At 45.7% G+C, this 24,661-nt stretch overlaps 1 protein-coding gene across 2 annotated transcripts in view; it reads right to left on the reverse strand.

Moving 5' to 3' along the window:
• LOC144502780 (huntingtin-interacting protein 1-related protein-like) overlaps positions 1-24,661 on the reverse strand; it is a 180,696-nt gene that overhangs the window by 25,626 nt on the left and 130,409 nt on the right. For both annotated transcript variants that reach the window (XM_078227047.1, XM_078227046.1), the window contains 6 exons: positions 19,972-20,155; positions 18,797-18,885; positions 13,201-13,317; positions 7,168-7,269; positions 4,485-4,679; positions 2,114-2,261 (listed from right to left, as the gene is read on the reverse strand). In XM_078227047.1, the coding sequence (XP_078083173.1) occupies positions 2,114-2,261; positions 4,485-4,679; positions 7,168-7,269; positions 13,201-13,317; positions 18,797-18,885; positions 19,972-20,155 (835 nt within the window). The remainder of the gene's footprint in view (positions 1-2,113; positions 2,262-4,484; positions 4,680-7,167; positions 7,270-13,200; positions 13,318-18,796; positions 18,886-19,971; positions 20,156-24,661) is intronic.

Here is a 24,661-nt window from a genome sequence, read left to right on the forward strand (position 1 = left end):
TAAGCCTTAATTGTGACTAATAAATAAATTTTGAGAACTGGGAGGGAGAAGTGGAACCGAGAGACACCAAGTCAGTTTTATTAAACCTTCTCACTGGTGGATCTCCGGTGGCATTGCTTATGGTGATTTGAAAAATAAGTTGCTCTTTACTAACAGGTAGACCATAAAATATTACACACTGAATCTGTGACCATTGTTAATTATAATCGACCTGCTTATTCCAACAGACTGCAGAAATAAATTTAATTAGGCTGTATAATTAGCAACTGATAATGCAGAAGATAAAATGAAGTGGTGGGCTAGTTGATTCCGTGAGGAATTTCAGGATGTGAGCTGGATATTTCCCGACAAATGAACACTGCGGAGCTAGCTCCAGAAAGAGACAGAAAAAATACAATGGAAAAAGTGGCTACTCGGGTTCTGTGTCACTCAGTGTAGGTGTGGGAGAGTTTTGTAGTTTACTATCTATGGGGTAATAGTGGCCAGCAGCACCTAGCAGCTGGTGCCCTGTCATATTTAGCTCTGCTGGAATGATATGGAAACAGCTACTACTGAATATAGTAAAATAAAAAACAGTGGATACTGGAAATCGGAAATAAAAACAGAAGATGCAGGTAAAAGCTCAGCAGGTCTGGCAGCATCTGTGGAGCGAGAAACGGAGTTAATGTTTCGAAAGGTTAACTCTTTTTCTGTCTTCACAAATGCTGCCAGACCTGCTGGGTTTATCCAGTATTTTCTGTTTTTATTGCCAATGAGTGCAGTGTGTAAAAGATCCCATAGTCCCAGATGACCATAGGCTGTTCTCCCCTTTGAGGAACTGTGTCCCTTTATGTCTCCCTTTGAGGGGGAGAGCAGCCTGTAGTCATCTGGGACTATGGCAACTTTACCTTTTACTGGTGGTGAGTTAACCTGAGGATCACCACATCTTAGGCAAGGGGCAAGGTTGAGAAGGCGGGGCCTTCATGAATAACCTGACCTGGTAGAGGAATTGAACCCCTGCTGTTGGCATCACGCCACATCATGAACCAGCCGTCCAGCCAACTGAGCTAAACGACAGCATGTGAAAGAAGGAGCAAAACATTGGGCAGACATCTACATCCTATCAAAGCTTCATGTGATTTGTTTTACATGAGTGATGGATCCTTTGGGACAACGTACGTCATCCCTCCCACAACTTCACACTGTATTACTCAATCCTTCCTTCTGAAGTGCAAACTCCCCCGTGTGTTAAAGTTCCCAAAAGCAGCCAGTGCAGTGTGCAATGTTTCTGTGTGCAGGAACATGAGGAGGAGATGCAATGTGAAGAAACATTTTTAGTCTTACAGATATACTGTAAAGCCACATTAGCTCAAGAGACCAGGGACGGTGACAAGAGAATCCTGATCTAATCCAAACAAACATCACTCGGTAATGTTGGACTGTGGAATAGGAATTACAGAAATAGTAGAGGAAATAAATGGAAAACTTTGTAAAGGTGCGTCACAGGGCAGCACAGTGCCACAGTGGTTAGCACTGCTGCCTCACAGCGCCAGGGACCTGGGTTTGATTCCCAGCTTGGGTCACTATCTGTGCGGAGTCGGCACGTTCGCCTTGTATCCGCGTGGGTTTCCTCCGGGTGCTCCAGTTTCCTCCCATAATCTGAAAGACATGCTGGTTAGATGCTTTGGCCATGCTAAATTCTCCCTCAGTGTACCCGAACAGATGCCGGAGTGTGGCGACGAAGGGATTTTCACTGTAACTTCATTGCAGTGTTAATGGAAGCCTACTTGTGACACTAATAAATAAACTTAAAAACATTTATCATAATGCGTGTGAAAGCCAAACACGCCAGAAACATTTTGTGCTATCTAGGCTGTGACACAGTGATGCATTTCAAGTGAGTTCTGTAATTATGTCATGCATTTGCACCTCAGTATTTAATGCACAATTTCTACTCACAACGGCATCCCTTTAAACCTAAACATCCTCTTACATTCCCACAAGGAATCATTTTGCTGGCTTAGAAACCATTTCTTTCTCCCCAAACCCAATTCCGTGCACATCCATTAACAAAGCCCCGCATAATGGAGGTGATGAAAACAAGGTATTTAGCAACTGACAGCAGGGCTCAGACCTGGTGAACTGGTGCATCGAATATGCAGTGGATCGTCAAGTTTTGCCACTGCATCATGAATGATGTTCTCAGCTTCTCTTACAGTTCCCTGGACCAGGCTGAACTGATCATCTAGAAGCTTCTGCTGTAGCGTCTTCTCCCGGTTAGCCTAAAACACAAATCGACAGATGGTGAGCAGCTCTTGGATTTTCTGCATAAATGGAAGAAAAGCATTCCGCTGTGTCTACCTGCCCTAACTCCCACAACTATTTGCTTTTTGCAGGTCCAATTTCTTTCACTACTCCTTCTCTTGTCTAATATTAACATACAAACATACGATATAGGAGCAGAAATAGGCCATTCGGCCACACAAGCCTGCACTGCTGTTCAATTGGATCATGGCTGAACAATGCGGGTTTCGAATTCCACATTCCCACTCCCCAATTAACTTTGATTTCTTTGCCTAACAAGAATCTAACCACCTCCGTCTTAAAAAATTTCAATGGCCTATCTCTACCGCCTTCTGAGGCAGAGTTCCAAAGTCACACAACCCTCAGAGAAAAAAATTCCCCTCATCTCTATCTTAAAAGGGTGACCCAAAATTTTAAACCCATGCCTCCCAGTTCAAGAGGAAACTTCCTTTCCACATCCACCTTGTCAATACTGTTCAGGATCTTATATACTTCAGTCAAGTCACCCCTGACTCTTCTAGACTTCAGTGGAAACAAGCCCAGTTTGTCTAACCTTTCCTCATTAGGTAACCAGCTCATTCCAAGTATCAATCTGGTAAACCTCCTCTAAGCTGCCTCCGATGCATTTACATCCTTCCTTAAATTAAGAGACCAAAATTGCACGGGGCATTTGAGATGTGGTCTCACCAATGCCCTGTAACTGAAACACGACATTCTTACTCGTTGGTTCAATTCCTCTCATAATAAAGGATTGCATTCTATTAGCCTTCTTAATTACTTGCTGTACCTGCATATTAACCCTTTGTGATTCATGCACTAGAACACCTAGATCCCTCTGCACTTTGAAATTCTGCAGTCGTTCTCTGTTTAAGTAAACTCCTACTTTTTTATTTGTCCTGCCAAAGTGAGCAACTTCACATTTTCCCACATTATACTCCATCTGCCCACTCACTCAACCTATCTATCTATACCCATGTACAAACTCCGTATGTCCTCTTCACAACACCTACCTATCTTGGTGGCATCTGCAAATTTAGCTACCTTGCCTTCACTCCCCTCATCTAAGTCATTGATATAAATTGTAAAAAGTTGAGGCCCCAACACAGACCCAGGGAGGACACTACTTGTCACATTCTGCCAATCTCTGTTTTCTGGCATCCAGCCAATCTTTTATCCATGCTAATATGTTGCATTCTGGAAAATTAACACCAATGCATCTACTACCGCATTAGCCACATCTTTAAGACCTTAGAATGAAATCTATCAGAGACTTCTCAGCCCGCAGCTCCATCGGTTTGCTCAGCGCTGCTTCCCTATTGTTTAACACTTCACTTATCTACTTCACAGATTATTCCATTCATCCTCCCATCTGAATGTATCCCCCCCATCTTATGGATGTTTCTTAAATGCTGTTCATCTATAATTCCCATCCGTTCTCAGTGGCCCACATCTGAAACATTGGGTGGGATTTTATGGCCTCGTTCATCCCGAAACCTGAAAATCCCGTCCAAGGTCAACAGACCTTTCCGTGTTCAGCCCCTCTCCCGCTCCCATTCCCGTGGCGGACGGGACAGTAAAATTCCGACCATTATCTTGCCTTTTCTCTCCACAGATATTGACTAATTTTCAGTTCTGTTTCTGATTGCAGACATTTGCAGTTTATTATACCGTCACAATCAGGTCTTGATGGTGAACTAGTCCAGAATTTGGTCACAAAAATGATCAAAGTGAAATAAAGAGTTTGCGTAAATACAGAGAGCATTTTACAACCTCAAGATGCCATGAGGCGATTCTCAGCTAATGAAAGTTTTCTTTTCAGCACAATTCGTGTTTTAACTTAGGGAACACAGCAGCTAATTTATGCCGAGCAAGCCCCCACAAACAGGAGCAAAGAAAATGATCGTTTTCGCTGTTATTAGTGATGTTGGTTGAGGGATTGACATCGGCCAGGACACTGCAGAGAACTTCCCTGCTCTCCTTCAAATAGTGCCATGGAATCTTTTGAACCGGAAAAGTGGCACCTCAGGCAAAGCAGCTCTCTCTCAGTTCCGCACCCAAGTCTGCATTTTGCGCTCAGGTCCCTGGAGTGAGGATTGAACCCATGACCATTTAACCCGGGGGGGAAAAGCGGGTCACTGGGCCACGGCTGATGCCTATATAACCAATGGAATGCTGAAATAATCACTTCTATGGATTCTGACCTTCTCCATAAATTTGTCCTGGAGTTCTTCCAGCTCCCTCGAGCTCTTGTCTTTCTCGGTACGCATCGCCGTTTCTCTCTCCTGAATCGTGTTCCTCAGGGCGTATGCTTCTGCCTCCTTCGCAGCCACCGTTTTCCTCAGATTGTCCTTCTCTGCCTCAAGGCCCTGCAGCCTAGAGTTAATCTCAGAGCCCGTCTGCAACCAAAGCCCCAAATCCTGATTACTACTACACATATATATAATACAAAGGAAGACAGAAGATATGTATCAATGGAAAGAACCCTGGTGAACCACACGAGAAGATCTCGGACAGAGGTCACTTCTAAGTGACCCACAGCTGTTTCAGACTGACCACCTGAGGGTAACTGTATGATTTAATTGAAGCTGGTTTCTTGGAAATTCTCAATTCAGGTGTTGGTTTAATGCGAGATTGTGTCAATCGTGATTCTCAGTCTCCAAACTTATGAAAGAGTATCAAAGAATCATTGAATCCCTACAGTGCAGAAGGGGGCCATTCGGCCCATCAAGCCTGCACTGACTCTCCAACAGACCACCTTACCCAGGCCCTATCCCCATAATCCCACATATTTACCCCGCTAATTCCCCTAACCTATACATCTTGAGACGCTAAGGGACAATTTGGCATGGCCAGTCAACCTAATCTGCACATCTGCACTCCAAAGATGTGTGGGTTAGTATGATTGGCCATGCCAAATTGTCCCTTAGGGCCCGATTTTACCATTTTGATTCTAAGTGCTGAATCTGCTTGCAATTCAGATCTGACTTGGAAATCTGTTCTCAGGCGCAGTCAGCCTGAAAAAAAAATTGCGAGTCTGAATGGCGCTGTGGGTGGGGCTTAGCGCGGCCGAAATGATCGGAGCTCTGAACTGCGCATGCGCAGTGAGAAACAAATTTGAAAATTGCGCTGCTGTCACATCGCTCCCGAGCCGCAAAAAGTGGATAAAGCGGCCCGGGAGCAATGGTTCCTCACAGACATCACCCCCAGCCTTACAACATAACTTTCCCCCTTATCCACTCACCCACCCACCCCCGCTACCCAGATCAATCGCGACCCTCTGCCCCCTTTCCCTCTTACCGATCGTCCACAGAGTGGCAGCTGACCCCCCTGCCCCCCCGCCCCCCCACCAGAGATCCATCTGACCCGCCTCCTCCTCCCTCCCTCCCCACCAGAGAATGATCAGGCCTCCCACCTCCCTGCCCCCCCCCCCCCCCCCCCCAACCAGAGATACATCTGACCCGCCTCCTCCTCCCTCCCCCACCAGTTGACAATCTGGCCTCCCTCTGCCCTACCCCCCCCCCCACCCCACCAGAGAGCGATCTGTCCTCCCTCCCCCCCCGCCCCCCCCCCGACCAGAGAGCGATCTGTCCTCCCTCCTCCCCCCCACCAGAGATCCATGTGACTTGCCTCCTCCTCCCCCCTCCCCAACCAGAGAATGTTCTGACCCGCCTCCCTCCCCACCCCCACCACTGATCTGAGTCAGGGAGCCGTTGGAAGTTCGGAACTTACCTCTTCAGAAGCTGGGGCGCTCAAAACAGACCTTTTGCCGAGCATGCCCGTTTCGCACTGAATCTGGACGCGTGAATGCAGTGGTAAAGGGGGAAATGCTGATAAAGTTGGGCGGGCAGTTCATTAATTCAATTTAAATGCATGCAAATGCGTTTAAATCACCGTTGCGCCCGTTTTGGGCACGAATCGGATCGCAGCCATTCCTGGGCCTCGGTAAAGTGGGCATCTGCACGGACGCGGGCGCGGATCACGTTAATGGCCTCATGCCCAACTTTACCATGTTTTTGCGCCCAAAGACGGGCGCGACACAATGGTAAAATCGGGTTCTTAGTGTCACGGGGATTAGAAGGGTTAATACAAGAGGTTACAGGATAAGGTCTGGGTAGGATTGTTGTCAGTGCAGGCTTGATGGGCCGAATGGCCTTCTTCAGCACAGTAGGGATTCTATGATTCCATGATCTTTGGAGTATGGGAGGAAACCGGAACACCTGGTGGAAACTCATGCAGACAATGGGAGAATGTGCAAACTCTACACAGTCACCCAAGGCCAGAATTGAACCCGGGTCCCTGGTGCTATGAGGCAGCAGTGCTAACCACTGTGCCACCGTACTACCCCAGTAAAATCACTGACAGATTCTTGTTCTGAGCTGCCTAGGGCAGATGATGGGGGAATTCAATGAGTCTTTGTAACCCTGAGCTAAAAAGGAGAGAAAACACCTACAGTCACTGCTCCAAGTTGCTATCTAGTGGCCCCTTGGTGGAATGTGTGTGTATGTAGGAAGAGGCTTGGGCATGGTCCCTCACATGCACACAACCTGCCAACACTGTACTGTGCAGAATCACAATTAAACAATAGCCAACATGGATGAGGTACCAGCAGATGTCAAGCATTTATAGCACTGTATAGGATTCGATGATTCTTTGGGATTCTATGAAACTCTTTCATAAGTTTGGAGACTGAGAATCACAATTGACCCAATCCTGCACTGAACCAACACCTTAACTGAGAATTTCCAAGAAACCAGTTTCAACTGGGGAGGCGCTGGCCTCGTAGTATTATCAGGACCTTCCGGAGTGCGTGGGAAGAAAGCAGGAGGAATAAAATGCAGCATTTCCATTAGGCACTCTCGCTCCTGGTTACACACTGGCTTGTACCTGTTCGGAGCTCCGCAGTGAGCTCTGGATGGTGGACAGTTCTTCCTTGCTTGCAGCCAATTCCCTTTTCAGTTGCTCCATGGTAAAGTTCTGATCCTCCAGCTGTAAGTAACGATATCAGATAGAGTGAGGAAACGCAGACATCGCAACCCAGCCAGGCTCCTTGACTAGCAACCAATAACAATCTGACAAGGGTTGAACTTCACACAATCACCGTTACACACACACATGTCCGATGTAACCTGTAACCTTAAAGCAAAACCCTCACATCAGCAAGGAGCAACCGGGAGTCTTAAAATATTCACCAAAGATGTGTGGGTGAGGTGGATTGGCCATGCTAAATTGCCTCTTAGTGTCAATGGGACTAGCTAGAGTAAATGCATGGGGTTATGGGGATAGGGCCCGGGTGGGATTGTGGTTGGTGCAGACTCGATGGACCGAATGGCCTCCTTCTGCACTGTATGGATTCCATGAAATGTTTCAGGATCATGGGCTAATTCAGAAGAATAACCCTTTTCTCTAACTATTTATTAAATGTTATCAAAGTGCATTTTCAGAGTGTGCTGTGCAAGTAAGCAACAATTTATTTTTTTAACCGAACCATTGAATTGTCAATGAACTCTGGATCAGGAAGTTATCTGGCAGCTAAACTGCATCTTGACACTAGAGGGCAGTATCTGACACCCAAAGATACCTTGAGCAGGGGTTTGTGCCAAGGAAAAGCAAATTAACTGGCATCATCCAGGAAGGGCTGCAGAGAGAAAAGGAACATTTCCGTAATGTGAGTATAGTGACATTATGTGCACAATTATCCCATTTACACGGTGGGCATCATCATATGGTAAAGAATTAAAATAGTCAAAGACAGGTTAAATGGCCTTTTACAATACATTGGCACTGGTTGGTTGATGCAATAACCAGTTTTAAGAACCGTAATTTTAAAAGATCAGTAAAGCCAGACAATCCACCCCGCAATGGGATTTTCTTCACTGAGATGAGTTTATAGAAATCACAATGAGGAGGTTTCATTGCGCACTGAGTATGCGATGTTGGCAAATGTCACTTTCTGAGGGAAAAACTTTAAACGGAACAGAATCAATGTCAAGGGAAAAACCAGCTGAATGTGACAATATCAGTGCAGAAAGTAACACAATTGTAATGTATGCTGGGGCATGCCCCTTTAAGAGAACAGGTCAGGTGACCCGGGGCTCAGGGTGGAGCTTGCCTTGCCAGTCTCATGCTGGCTGTGAGAGAGAGTAGACGTGTTAATAAACAGTTCCAGTTAGTTAACTCTCATTTACCTCATGGTCTTTTATTAGTCTCTATATCAGACTTCATACATAATGATTACAATGCAGCCTTTTTTCAAACTTAGTAATCACCTGGTGATCCGGGGAAGGGTAAATACATGTAAATAAGGTATGGCATAGGCCAGTAACCTGTTATTTGATGTTAGTCAGGACATATAGTGGAGTCATTATAATTTGACTCAAGTATCCTTCATGCAGATGCCTATTGATGCACCTGAAGTGGGTTACAGCGAACGTATCAGGTTAGAAAGGAATTGATCTGAATAATGTCTGAGAAATTGCTCTCTAAATTAGTTAGAGGATTGAAAGATCAGCAGTGAATAAACCTCGAATCTGGTTGGATTTTAATCCAGTATTCAAAGCTTCTTTGGACACGTTAAAATGAAATCCCACAAGGCTTCTCCGGACCTCCTACTAAAATCCCAACTGGACCCCAGGAGAATTAGTGCTACAAAGTCCAATCTCTCCCACCTAAATCACAAGCGGGAAGTCAGGAGAGTTCCCACAGGATTCCCCAGCCCCTCAGCTTTACAAGCTATCACTGTACCACCAACTTGTCACATAAAGATTTCTTAACTTCATAAAGTTGGGAAAGCTTAGCAGCAGATTCCACAATTGCTGAAACATTAGCATTTCACTGACTATTAGTATTTAAACGTTGCCATTAGCAACTCCGGATCCAGTTTCCTACATTACAGTGACAGCACTCAGAAGAGTGGGTCACCCTGAGGTCATGAAATGCACTGTATCAATACAAGGGCAGCATTGTAGATAGTGCTGAGGACAGCATAAAATTACAACAGGATATTGATAGATTGGGTGAATGGGCTGGCAAATGGATTTTAATATAAACAAGTGTGAGGTTATCCATTTTGGATCAAAAAAGGATAGATCAGGGTATTTTTTAGAAGGCACAAAGTTAAATTCGGCGGATGTCCAATGGGATTTGGAGGTTCAGGTGCATCGCCCCTTAAAATGCCACAAACAAGCGCAGAAAAGAGTCAAGAAGGCCAACGCTATGCTTCATATCTAAAGGGCTGAAGTATAGGGGTGCAGGTGTTATGCTGCAGTTGTACAAAACCCTAGTCACACCCCACTTAGAACTGTGAGCAGGTATGGGCACCACCGCTTAGGAAGGATGTTTTGACCCTGGAAGGAGTTCAATGCAGATTTACAAGAATGATACCTGGACTTCAGGGGTTTAATTACGAGGAGAGATTAGACAAATTAGGCCTTTATTCTCTCAAATTCAGACGGTCGAGGGGGTCATCTGATAGAAGTCTACAAACTATTTACAGGGAAGGTCAGGGTGGATAAGGATAAACTGTTGTTTCAACTGGTTGAAGGCTCTCGAACCGGGGGTCATAATCTAAAAACTAGGGCCAAGCCGCTCAGGAGAGATGTTAGAAAACACTTCTACATGCAGAGTGGTGGTGGAGGTTTGGAACTCTCTTCCTCAAACTGCGGTGGATGCTGGTTCAATTTGTCTGAAATAGACAAATTTTTATTGAGCAAGGATATCAAGGGATATGGGCCTAGGGCAGGTACACGGAGTTAGGCTACAATCAGCCATGACCTTATTGAATGACGAAGTGGGCTAAAGGGGCTGGATGGTCTACTCCTGTTCCTATAAGTCTTTCCTTTTGGTTCTAGCGATACAGTAAAAGACTTTTCAATTGTAGACAGTGCTGATTAACAGGACAGTCAGAGTTATGAAGGTTTTGCCTCCTAAAACAACCCAGATTGAGAATACCCCACCCTCTCTCATCCTGAGCTGTCAACAAATCTTTAGGAGGTACATTCATTGAAAATTTGTAAAATTCCAATGCGATATTCACCCAACTGTTTCCAATCTGGAAAGAAATAAAGACTCCTCATGTCCACCTCTAGGTTCATTTTAGAAAGGGGATTAAAATGGATTTCTCTCGAGTTCGAACCTACCTGGACCATCCACACAACCAGGTAGTTCAGGCCCTTTTATGAAAGTGTTTTAAAGGGTATTGTTGTGCATGTGATTGTTGGCCACAGGTCATTCATTGCAGCGATGCTCCCTGCATTACTGTCAGCCCAGCTAGTGGGAAGATCTGACGGCATGAGCTGGTTATCATCCTGTCTCCCTTAAGTAATGAGGACTGCAAAATCCGCATCAAAACATTAGCCAAAGATGCACACCTGCCAAAAACGAGGAAGCCATTGAATATTCCACCTGACACAAATAAAAGCTTCTGTCTCCCCAGATACTTAATAACCCTGTGTTGCAGTAAAGTGTGCTCAGTTTAAAACTGTACCTTGAGTATTTCATTTTCTCAATGAATTTGACGGATTATGCTTTAAACCTGTGTTATTGTCATTACAATTAAGAAGATACTCAGGATTGCCCTGTGTCACTGCTTCTAATTATTTTCACTTTCAGTATCTAGTAATGACATGTAACTAAGAGTTTTACTGGATGTCAAGAAACTTCCCTAACTCAGCACTTGCTTAAAAACTCATCAAAAAGTAATATTCGATCACCCTTTCTAATATTCTGTCAATCTCTGTAACTGCAGTTTTATCAAGTGGGAATCTGAATCTTTATAATAATTAAGCTACATTAAGCTACACTGAGTTACATTACAACAATCCCATCCACTGACTCCGTCTACACTTCCTGCTGCCTTGGAAAAGCAGCCAGCATAATTAAGGACCCCATGCACCCTGGACATTCTCTCTTCCATCTTCTTCCATTGAGAAAAAGGTACAAAAGTCTGAGATCACGTACCAACTGACTCAAGAACAGCTTCTATCCTGCTGCCATCAGACTTGTGAATGGACCTATCTTACATTAAGTTGATCCTTCTCTACAATCTAGCTATGACTGTAACACCACATTCTGCACCCTCTCCTTTCCTTTTCCCCTATGTACTTTATGAATGGCATGTTTTGATCTGTACAGCGCGCAAGAAACAATACTTTTCACTGTATCCCAATACATGTGGCAATAATAAATCAAATCAAAAAAATGCTTGTAACACTACATTCTGCACCCTCTTCTTTCCTTCTCCCATATGTATTCTATGAATGGTATGCTTTGTCTGTGTAGCATGTAAGAAACAATACTTTTCACTGTATACTAATAGATGGGACAATAGTAAATCAAATCAGTATCTACCTCTGTCCTCTTTGCTGCATTCTCTCCATATTCTGCTGTCATACAACAAACTAAGCTTTTAACTAAGATTATAATAAATTAACGCATGTTTCTTATTTTGATTTCACGGTTTTGACGTGATTCGAGAGCAGCTGCTTCCAGTGCCTATCTGCGAAACTTAGTTCTTTTGGTAACATTGGGCTGGTGACAAACCAAAGTATTGTTTGGTACCTACACTATCTGTGACTAACATGAAGCATGTTTGTCATTGTTAGATTGGCTGCTGGTTTCTCTCATATTAATATCAGTTCTGAGTGTTATGGTACGGAGATACAGGTGCACTATTCTTTAGAAGTATTCATGACACCCCTCCATTGTTATCATGGTATTCAGTTCGGTCGGTTCGGCAATCGGTCAGGTAAACAAATGCTGAGGATTGGGTTATACCCGGAAAGGGAATTATTTAGTGAGTAATTCAGTTTTCTGGCACAGATCGATGGATCATTCCTTTCCAAACATGCGAGTGGCAGTGGCTATGTATAGAATGTAAGTGACTACGGGTTAGAATCTGGTCAATGACAAAATGACTGACAGTGATTTTGGTTTACACTTGTGTCTGGGCTAATAAGGTGGGCTGTCTGCATAAGGAGGAGTGATTCTTTGCAGCCTCTTTGGTAGAGAGCTATGTGACCAGGAGGTTGCAAATGTGAAGTATATATTGGACTGTTTGGGTTGGTTAGTTAGGAAATGTTAAAACCAGGGATTCCAAACTGGATGTGGCTCCATAGTCACTGTTTGAAATGCAAGAAATGACTGAATGTTTTTCAAGGGCTAGTGTTATGGCACAGTGGTTATCACTGCTGCCTCACAGCGCCAGGCACCCGGGTTCAATTCCTGGCTAGGGTCACTGACCGTGTGGAATTAATACGCATTGCCAGTGTCTGCATTGGTTTCCGCCAGGTGCTCTGTTTCATCCCACAGTCTGAAAGATGTGCTGGTTAGGTGCATCAGCCATGCTAAATTCTCCCTCAATGTACCCCAACAGGTGCCGAAGCGTGGCGACTAGGGGATTTTCACAGTAACTTCATTGCAGTGTTAATGTAAGCCTTACTTGTGACTAATAAATAAACTTAAAAGTCATTGAGAAGAGGCATCTTTGAGTTGCATTGAAGAGGTTAGTTAAGATGGCTGTAGATTCACTGTTTGCACTGAGTGCAAGTTACTTAACTGTTTAAAGTTAAATAAATGTGCCTGTTGCTTTATAGTTTGAACCTTGATTTGATAAGATTGTACTGAAGGTGCGGTGTGGAAGTTTATCATGGCACACGATGTCGCAGAGGTTCCCTGCGTAATGTTAAGATCTTCTACATTTACCGACACAGCAAACACAGGGACTCATTCTGGTTCTGAGGAAGTGCAGGAAGCCTATATGGGGCTTTTCCTCTTACTGAACCCAAGTACTAACATTCCAAAAGTTCAGAATGGTACAGCATTCTTGGCCTGGCATTCCCAGCTCAAGGTCTGGGATGCATCCCGAGAGCTGATATGGATACCCTGATCAGGCCAGAGCCCACAGTGGTGGTTCAGCCTTACCTTCATCTCGGCTTCTCTTTTAGATTCTTCCATGGCAAATTCGAGCTCTTGTTTTGTACGGGCCACTTCTTCCCGGGTCTGCTGTGTGACTGTCAGCTGTTTGGTTGTCTCAGCACTCTGCAAACAGACAAATAAAAAAGGAGATTCAAACCATTGCCCATTATTGTTCAGTTCCATTCGGCCCATTGAGTCCGCTCCGCCATTCGGTCATGGCTGATATGCTCCTCATCCCCATTTTCCTGCCTTCTCCCCATAACCCTTCAACCCATTACCAATTCCAATTCCCTGATGTTTTGGTTTCTTTATTAGCCCAACCCTGAAGGATTCACCAATTGGAATAGTTTGAGAGCTCAGCGCTAAGAACTGCTCAAGATCTTTTTTTGTTTTGATTTGATTTATTATTGTCACATGTATTAGTATACAGTGAAAAGTATTGTTTCTTGCACGCTATACAGACAAAGCATACCGTTCATAGAGAAGGAAACAAGAGAGTGCAGAATGTAGTGCTACAGTCATAGCTAGGGTGTAGAGAAAGATCAACTTAATGCAGGGTAGATCCATTCAAATGTCAGATGGCAGCAGGGAAGAAGCTGTTCTTGAGTCAGTTGGTACATGACCTCAGACTTTTGTATCTTTTTCCCGACGGAAGAAGATGGAAGAGAGAATGTTCGGGGTGCGTAGGGTCCTTAATTATGCTGGCTGGTTTGCCGAGGCAGCGGGGAGTGTAGATGGAGTCAATGGATGGGAGACTGGTTTGCATGATGGATTGTACTAAATTCATGACTTTTTGTAGTTTCTTGCGGTCTTGGGCAGAGCAGGAGCCATACCAAGCTGTGATACAACCAGAAAGAATGCTTTCTATGGTGCATCTGTAAAAGTTGGTGAGAGTTGTAGCTGACATGCCAAATTTCCTTAGTCTTCTGAAAATGTCGGTGGGCTTTCTTCACGACTACTTGGAATAGTTTGAGAGCTCAGCGCTAGGAACTGCTCGAGGATCTGTGGGTTGAGAACTGATCACATGAAGATTCATTGGTTGAAACTCGCCATCCTGAGCAGATGCCATCCTCAAATTGAGGGACAGCAGACAAAGGTGATGACTGAAAGCTTTACCATGGATATCAGCAACTCTGCCCTCCCCAGTTACACACAATGAAGAAATCAAGCACCAAAATATTGTCCCACTTTGCAACCAATATTTTTCTCCCAATCGCTGATGGAATGTGGTCTAATGCGTGTCACTGAGCCACACAGCTCAAGGCCCCAAGTTGAACTGGTTTTTTTTTATTCATTCTTGGGACATGGGCGTTGCTGGCTGGCCAGCATTTATTGCCCATTCCTAGTTACCCGAGGGCAGTTGAGAGTCAAGCACATTGCTGTGGCTCTGGAGTCACATGTAGGCCAGACCAGGTAAGGACGGCAGATTTCCTTTCCTAAAGGGCATTAGTAAATCAGATGGGTTTTTCCAACAATTGACAATGGTTTCATTGTTATCGGTAGATTCTTAGTTCCAGATATTTTTTATTGAATTCAAATTCCACGATCTGCCGTGGCGGGATTCGAACCCGGGTCCCCAGAACATTAGCTGAGTTACTGGATTAATAGTCTAGCTATGATATCACAAGGCCATTGCCTCCCTCTTTCTGTATTCCGTTGCCCAGTCTCAGTGAAAGTAGCAGTGGGGTTTGGCGTGTCTCTGGGTGGAGGAGCTGAAAGAAATGAGCTGGAACTTCCATTCTGCTCGTTTTCAAGTGGCTCTCACTGGAACGTGTGCCTGGAGCCGCAGCCTTTGCCACAGGTGTTGCAGGTGGTGTTTGATGAAGTGGGCGGGATGCCCTGGATTCTCCATTCTCTTTCCGCTGTCTACACTTGGCCTCTGCGTTCTCTACCCAGTGACGCTCGAGGTGATTGGCGCCTTTGCAGATACTTCTTCTCCAGTTTGCGCGTTCTAAGGCAAGCGATTCCCACGTGTCGATGGGGGTGTTGCTGGTGTTCCAAAGATGTGCTGGTTCAGTTCGTGTGCAGAGGATCTTTTGTCCTTTAATAGATCAAATAACCTGCTAAAACCCAGCATCAACAAAGAGTACTGGGGCGGCATGGTGGCACAGTGGTTGGCGTTGCTGCCTCACAGCGCCAGGGACCCGGGTTCAATTCCCGGCTTGGGTCACTGTATGTGTGGAGTTCTCCCCATTGTCTGCATGGGTTTCCTCCGGGTGCTCTGGTTTCCGCCCACACTCCAAAGACGTGCTGGTTAGGTGGATTGGCCATGCTAAATTCTCCCTCAGTGTACCCGAACAGGTGCCGGAGTGTTAACGTAAGCCTTACCTGTGACACTTAAAACTTTTTTTAAAAACTGGTGTCTCCAAGTGTATGAAAAAAAAAATTAATGTGGAACATCAACTCAACTCAAATCCAGAAGTTTCTGAATTGAATGGACTACTGGATGAATTCATAGTGCTAGAGTGTAAATCACTACCGTTTACAATCTGCTTCATTCTGGATACCCCCGGAAAGACAATACAGCTGGAAAACATTCCATGATGCAATAGATGAAGTATAAACATTGTATTCATATTCAGTCATACGTGGTAAATACAAAATCACCGCTCCCACCCTCATGCATATCCCATTAACTCATTATCAAAGAGCAAATATCTGAGTAACAGCCACACCGTCACAAATCCAAAAGTGCTAACAACCTGCGCTGACAGGCTGAAATAATTTTGATTCACTTAGATAAAAGGATCTGATAAGCAGTGGAATACGCAGAAGATTATGTTGCCAGATAACAGGCGCACCATAAAGCTGAACTTTGACACAACACACTTACGTAGGTTTAAACCCTTGTGGTGTTCCGCTCCAAGACATGGCTGCTTCCTCGAGCCCAGGGGAAGTCAATCACTCAAAACCCCACATCCCCGAACAGTGCCCTTACCAGGGTGCACCTCTACAACACGCAGTCACCCACTGGCACCTCATCCAAGTGGCCATTCCTCAATAATGAGACGCAACATAGTCCAGTACCGTTCATGCCTCCTCAGATACTGAAGCAGCCAATATCCATATGCAGCAAGACCCAGACAACATTAAGGCTTGAGCCTTAGTAACATTTGGACCACAGAAGTGCCAGGCAATGGGCATCTACAAGGAAAGAGAACCTCCTTCTTCATCTTTGGCAGTCCCTCAGGGTAGAGGATGCCTTGCTTCCACTCCGGGGGTTGGGGGGGGGAGGGTGTGTAGGTTCTGCAGCGGCTGAATAGTCCAATCCTGGAGCCGCAGCCTCTGTCACAGATGTTGCAGGTGGTGTTTGATGAGGTGGGTGGGATGCTCTAGATTCTCCATTCTCTTTCCGCTGTCTACACTTGGCCTCTGCGCGCTCTAACCCGGTGACGCTCGAGGTGATTGGCACCTTCACGGATACTTTTTCAGTTTGCGCGTTCTAAGGCAAGCAATTCCCATGTGGCGATGCAGGTGTTGCTGGTGTTCCAAAGATGTGCTGGTAAGTTGATTGGCCATGCTAAAGTTGCCCCTCAGTGTCAGGGGGATTGGCAGGGTAAATATGTGGGTTTACAGGGATAGGGCCTGGATGAGATTGTTGTTGGTGCAGGCTCGATGGGCCGAATGGCCTCTTTCTGCACTGTAGGGATTCTATGATACTCTATGTTGCATTTATTTAGGAAGGCTCTCACAGTCATCATCATCATAGAAATCATAGAAACCCTACAGTACAGAAAGAGGCCATTCGGCCCATCGAGTCTGCACCGACCACAATCCCACCCAGGCCCTACCCCCATATCCCTACATATTTACCCACTAATCCCTCCAAACTACGCATCTCAGGACACGAAGGGCAATTGTTAGCATGGCCAATCAACCTAACCCGCACATCTTTGGACTGTGGGAGGAAACCGGAGCACCCGGAGGAAACCCACGCAAACACGAGGAGAATGTGCAAACTCCACACAGACAGTGACCCAAGCCGGAATCGAACCCAGGTCCCAGGAGCTGTGAAGCAGCAGTGCTAACCACTGTGCTACCGTGCCGCCCTGTGTCCATGTAGAGTTCCCTCAGCTCTCCTAGTGATCGCTTGCCATTGCGGAGCTCGGAGTAGAGCACTTGCTTAGGGAGTCTTGTGTCGGGCTTGCGGACAATGTGGCCCAATCATCACAGCTGGTCAAGGGTGACCAGTGCCTCAATATTGGGGATAGTGGCCTGGGAGAGGGCACCCACATTGGTACGCCTATCCTACCAGTGGATTTGCAAGATTTTGTGGAGGCAATGTTGGTGATGTTTCTCCACGGATTTGAGGTGTCTGTTGTACCTTGTCCATGCTTCTGATGCATACAGGAGGGCGGGACCACGGCTGCTCTGGTAGAGAATCTTTGTTTGCTGCATGTTTAGTCCCTCATCCCCTCATATGCCTCGATGGTGAACGTGCCGACAATGGTTTGTAGCTCGGCCTCTGAGTGTGCTCACACACTAGCGTCATCTGTGTACTGCAGCTCGATGACAGAAGATGGAGCGGTCTTGGTTCTGGCTTGGAGGTGTTGGAGGTTGAACAGTTTCCTGCTTGTCCAGTAGGTTAGCTCCACTCCAGTGGAAAGCTTCAGGGTGATGGGATGGAGTGTTGCTGTGAGTAAGATGGAGAAGAGCATTGGTGCGATGATGCAGCCCTGTTTGACCCCCAGTTTTCACACAGTTTGGGTCTGTTGTAGTTCCGTTGGTGATCACGGCTTGTATGTCATCATGGAGCAGGCAGAGAATGGTGACAAATTTCTGCGGGCAGCGCAATTTGAGGAGGATGTTCCACAATCCCTCACAATTGACAAAGCCAAAGCCTTTGCGAGGTCGAAGAAGGCCAAGTACAGAGGTTGGTGCTGCTCCCTGCACCTTTCCTGTACTCGAATCCTCTCGCATTGAAGGCCAACATACCATTTTCCTTCTTTACCGCCTGCTGCACCTGCACCTGGAGAGGCCTCAGGCTCTGCCTAAAATGGTTTCAACATCCAGTCTAAAATCCAGTCTACAATCAACTGCCTTAAAGAGAGGGCCCCAGTCCCATGACTGAACAGGTTTCAATTATAACACCGACAGAAATCCATCTATTTTGCGTTGGCTGCCATGGGCAGAGGAGTCACAGAATCCAAGTCTAACCTAAACAATTGTTACAACAATCTGCAACATCAATACAGTTTTACAGCTGGACACATTAAAGACTCGATGCAGTGCACAGCGAGAATTGTAAATAAGTTTCCATTCAACGTTCTCTGTCAAGAAACTGGACTGGAAATGTAAGCCTATGCAACGTAAGTGGTTAATTACTGTTGGAGTGAATGTTAGTTCAACTGAAAGTCAATACAAAAATAACCTTTGGAGAGAGAAGAGCGCCAATGTTTCGAATTAGGATGACCCTTCGTCAGCCAGACTCCAAACGTTGGCTCTATTCTCTCTCCACAGATGCTGTCAGATTTGCTGAGATTTTCCAGCATTTCCTGTTTTTGTTTCAGATTCCAGCGTCTGCAGTATTTTGCCTTTACAAAAGTAATCTTGCTCACTTTGAACTGGACCAGATCAGGTTCCAGTGAAAGGCTTTTCTTACCTTCCTGAGGAGCTCAGCATGGATGTTGACAAGGTCACTGTGTTTTTCTTTCAGCTTATTGTAGCGCTGCTCATTCGCTTGGACCTTCTCTGGAAATGTAATTGCAGTGACATTAGAACTGAAGTGGGAACTCAGTTTCCGAGCAGGAATTGAACGGAGTCAAACGGGTTTCCTCATTTTTATCTAAGTTGGGTGTTAAGTGATTTTTTTCAGAGGAGTCCCTTGCTGCCCATGTTCATGGAGTGAAAACTGAACCCAGAAATAGCTCCAGCTCGCGGGTGGGATTTTGGTGATTTGTACACAGGCTGAGTAAGGAACAGATTACAAAACAACAAATCCTCAGTCAAGTCCAATGCCAGTCTCAATAAACAAATCAAGAAATATTCTGCATGCACTTAGAATCACAGAATCCCTACAGAGCAGAAGGAGGCCATTCAGCCCATTGAGCCTGCACCGACAACAGTCCCACCCAGGCCCTATCCCCGTATTTGCCCCATGTATTTACCCTGCCAATTCCCCTAACACTAAGGGGCAATTTAGCATGGACAATCAATCTAACCTGCACATATTTGGACTGTGGGAGGAAACCGGAGAACCCGGTGGAAACCCATGCAGACACGGGGAGAACGTGCAAACTCCACACAGTCACTCAAGGCCAGAATTGAACCCGGGTGCTGGGCACTGTGAGGCAGCAGTGCGAACCACATTGGCTGGGAAGTTCCTATCTACGTAACCTGGAGCAATGGTGGAATTGACCAATCTCCTTCAATCCTTATCAAATGCAAAAGGACTGGAATGGGCACTACTTGCCCACCTTTGCTGCTGGCAGCTGTTATCAGGAGGAGTGATTCACAAACAAAGACTCATACAGTCATTGATAAAGATGGTCTGGAGTTTCCTATTTTAGATGGTGGCTAGCATTTTTCTATGCATTCACTCAGTGCTCGCCCTGGGTAAGATCCAATCTCAGACTCAACAGCAGAGGCAAAGGCCTCAACAAGGTTAGGTTGGAAAAGCCTATTAAATCCTTCTAACTAAAATAAAATATTTAAATAGATTCAAGATCGCTCACTGATCCCGTCTGAACCACATGCAAGTGGTAGATCCTTGCCTCGGTGTCTTTCTAGAGCAATTAGTGACTACAGTGTAATGAAAATGGCAAGAATATAACTCACTCTCAGCCTCAATCAACAAAAACTGGGTTTTATCCGTGTCACCCTTCTGTTTCCGCAGATTTTCCAGCTCATCCCGAAGCTCCTCATTATCGACCAGTGCCTTCTGCTTCAGTTTCCGAGTTTCCTCCAGCTCCGTCTCCAAGGTATTAATCTGGGCTTTCAGTTGTGCAATGTACTTCTGAGCCTGGCAAAAAGATATCGGAAGACCATTGGGAAATGTAGCTGTTGTAAATATCAAACAAGTCTCTTTTGATTGGCTAATTAGTCATTCAAAAATAAGTGTTTTACATTCCCTTATTTACAATGACAACCTAAAGTCTGTTTATTAGTCACCAGTAGTCTAAATTAACACTGCGATGAAATTACTGTGAAAATCCCCTAGTCGCCACACTGTGGCGCATGTTCAGGTACACTGAGGAAGAACTTAGCATGGCCAATTCACCTAATCAGTCTTTTGACTGTGGGAGGAAACCAGAGCACATGGAGGAAACCCACGCAGACATGGGGAGAATGTGCAAACTCCACACAGACAGCGACCCAAGCCGGGAATTGAACCCGGGTCCTTGGCACTGTGAGGCAGCAGTGCTAACCATTGTGCCACCGTGTCAACCTAATTACACCATTGCAATCTCTCAGACAGTTTCCCTTTCAGCCTTCACTGAACTTGAAACCAGAGACCCCAAAGATGCCTGGATCTGCAGGTTTGGTGTGATCTGACAAGCCACACTGGGCTGACAGTGACGAAGGATGTGGTCGCACTATTGAGCGGCACTTACTCAGCAATAAACTGATCACTGATGCTCAATTTAGGTTCCACCAGGGTCACTCAGCTCCTAACCTCATTACAGACTTGGTCCAAACATAGACAAAAGAACTGAGTGCCAGAGATAAGGTGAGGGTGACAGCCCTTGACATCAAGGCAGCATTTGACCAACTGTGAAACCACGGAGTTTTGGAGTCAATGGGTTGGGGGGAAAACACTTCACTGGTTGGAGTCATTCCTGGCACAAGGGAAGACCATCTTCAGCTGCTTCATCAATGAACTTTCCTCCATCATCAGGAGTGGGGATGTTCATTGGTGATTGCACAATATTCAGCATCATTCACCACTCCTCAGACACTGAAGTAGACTGTGTTCGTATGTACTAAGACCTGACCAACATTCAGGCTTCAGCTGATACATTCACACCCCAGAAGTGCCAGGAAATGACCATCTCCAACAAGAGAGAATTTAACCATCTTCCCTTGACATTCAATGGCACTACCATCACTGAATCCTAAACTATCAACATCCTGGGGGTTACCATTGGCTAGGAACTGAACTGGACTAGACATGTATTGTGGCTACAAGAGCAGGTCAGAGGCTAGGAATCCTGCAGCGAGTAACTCACATCCTGACTCCCCAAAACCTGTCACATTTCTACAAGGCACAAGTCAGGAGTGTGATGGAACACTTGTCTTGATGGGTGAAGCTCCAACAACAGTCAAGAAGCTTGACACTATCCAGGGTGACATGGTGGCACAGTGGTTAGCACTGCTGCCTCACAGCACCAGGGACCCAGGTTCGATTCCTGGCTTGGGTCACTGTCTGTGTGGAGTTTGCACATTCTCCCCGTATCTGTGTGGGTTTCCTCCGGGTGCTCCGGTTTCCTCCCACACTCCAAAGTTGTGTGGGTTAGGTTGATTGGCCATGCTAAATTGCCCCTCCGTGTCAGGGGGGCTAGCTAGGGTAAATGCTTGGGGTTATGGGGATAGGGCCTGGGTGAGATTGTGGCCGGTGCAGACTCAATGCGTCGAATGGCCTCCTTCTGCACTGTAGGGATACTACGATTCTAGGACAAAGCAGCCCGCTTGATTGCTACCCTATCCACAAACATTCACTCCTTCCACCACCAATGCACAGTGGCAGCAGTGTATGCCATCTATAAGATGCACCCCACAAACTCACCAAGGGTCTAATGACAAGGCAGCAGATACATGGGAAAGACTACCACCTGGAGGTTCCCCTCCATGCCACTCATCATCCTGACTTGAAAATAAATCACTGTTCCTTCACTGTCACTACATCACAATCCTGGAACTAACACAGTGCGGGTGTATCTACACCACACGGACTGCAGTAGTTCTAGAAAGCAGCTCACCGCCAGCTTCTGGAGGATAATTAGAGATGGGCAATAAATGCTGGCCAGGCTGCCCACGTCCCAAGAAGGGATAGATAATAAAAGCAAGCGTTCAGCAAAGGAAAAAAATTATATTATAATTATTATGTGGATGATGTTGACAAGGTAACATTTATTGCTCATCCCTGGCTGGGAAGTATAATTACAATTCAGCATCATACTTATCTGTAATTTGGCATATCAAATATTGCCCCGAGAACACTAAGCATTAATCAACATAGTGTTCTGGGCAGTCATGCGTAGACCAGATTGTGTATGAGCGGAAGGCGTTCAATTGGGTTTTTACAAATGAAAAGCAAGGTTTTAGTTATTCTTTTTCCATTAATTAGTCACAAATAACTCATTTAGTTTCACAACTTGCCACAGTTGGATCGGAACTCCCAACTAACAGATTGCCAGCACTGCGCCATAACTAAACTATCACACTCTGCTGGTTGGAGTCATACCCGGCACAAAGGAAGGTGGTTGTGGTGGTTGGAGGTCAATCATTGCAGTTCCAGGACATCTCTGCAGGAGTCCCTCAGGGTAGTGCCCTGGGCCCAACCATCTTCAGCTGCTTCATCAATGACCTTCCTCCCATCATAAGGTCAGAAGTGGAGTTGTTCACAGATGACTGCATGATGTTCAGCATCATTTGCGAATCCTCAGATACTGAAGCAGTCTGTGTCCATATGCAGCAAGACAACATCTAGGCTTGGGCTAACAAGTGGCAAGTAACATTCACATCATGCAAGTGCCAGGAAATGACCATCTCCAACAAGAAAGAATCTAACAATCGTCCCTTGACATTCAATGGCATGACCATCACTGAATTCCCCGCTATCAACGTCCTGGGGTTACCACTGGCCAGAAACTGAACTGGACTCGCCACACAAACACAGTGGCTACAAGAGCAGGTTAGAGTTTAGGAATTCTGCAATGAATAACTCAGCTTCTGACTCCCCAAATCCCGTCCACTATCTACAAGGCACAAGTCAGGAGTGTGATGGAATATTCTCCAGGTGCCTGGATGAATGCAGCTCCAACAACACTCAAGAAGCTTGACACCATCCAGGACAAAGCAGCCTTCTTGATGGGCACCCAATATTTACTTCCTCCATCACCGACGCTCAATGGTAGCAGTGTGTATCATCTACAAGATGCACTGCAGCAAATCACCAAGGCTCCATGACAGCATCTTCCAAACGCATGATCACTGCCATCTAAATAGGATAAGAGCAGCAGACACCTGAGAACACCACCACATTGAAGTTCCACTCCAGGCCCTCACCATCCTGACTTGGAAATCTATCACCATTCCTTCACAGTTGTTGGGTCAAAATCCTGGAACTCCTTCCCTAACAGCAGCATAGGTGTACCTACACCACACGGACTGCAACAGTTCAAGAAAGCAGCTCACCACCAACTTCTCAAACACAGTGAGGGATTGGCAATCACTGCCCAAATGGGATTCTCTGGTCTCGCTGCTGTCAATGGGAATTCCCACTGATGTCACCCCACGCCGGTGGGACTGGAGAATTCTGCCGGCGTGAACGGCCAGAGAAGTCCAGCCTTGATGTGAAGACTGTGTTGCATTTATTTCTGAATAAATTGGAGAGACCTTTGTCAGTCCCACATAGTCACAGCATAGCAACCTAGACTGGTTTTAGAGACAACACCATCACAATTCCATTTTAGATTAAGTGCCTCTTTAGAACATTTTCATCAACATCCATATTTCATGCAGATTTTGAGCCGTTGCAAATTATCTTCCATTGTCTGAAATTTTACCCCATTGTTATGTATCGCGGTGCTATTTCCAAAGTAGGTTTAATATGCCAAAACAAATCTGGAGAAAGAGATCCATCCATAGCAACAATTTCTATTTATATAGCACCTTTAATGCTGTGAAATATCTCTAGGCACATTTACAGGAGCTTTATCAAGCAAAATTAAACACTGAGCTACAACAGGAGATCTCACAGGCAATTATAGAATCCCTACAGTGCAGAAGAAGGCCATTTGGCCCATCGAGCCTGCCCCAACAACAGTCCCACCCAGGCTAATCCCCCTGATACTAAGGGGCAATTTACCATGGTCAATCAACCTAACCCGTACATCTTTGCATTGTGGGAGGAAACCAGAGCACCCAGAGGAAACCCACATAGATGTGGGGAGAATGTGCAAACTCCACACAGTCACCCGAGGCTGGAATTGAGCCCAGGTCCCTGTTGCTGTGAGGCAGCAGTGCTAACCACTGTGCAACTGTGCCGCTGGTCAAAGAGGTAGGTTTTAAGGAGAATCTTGGAGCAGGTAAGAGAGAGATCGAGAGAGAGTGAGAGAGACAAAGAGAGAGGTTGAGGGGAAGAATTGAAGAGCTAATATCATGGGCAGCCAAAGATGGAGGATTAAAAATTGGAAATGCACAGGGTCAGGCTGGAAGGGGTGACAGAGATAGGGGGTGACAAGAACACAGAGGAATTTGAAAGCAAGAATAAGAGTTCTAAAAGTAAGGCATTTTCAGGCCGGGG

The sequence above is a fragment of the Mustelus asterias genome, chromosome 13, assembly GCF_964213995.1.
Source record: "Mustelus asterias chromosome 13, sMusAst1.hap1.1, whole genome shotgun sequence".
NCBI classification, from domain to species: domain Eukaryota; kingdom Metazoa; phylum Chordata; class Chondrichthyes; order Carcharhiniformes; family Triakidae; genus Mustelus; species Mustelus asterias.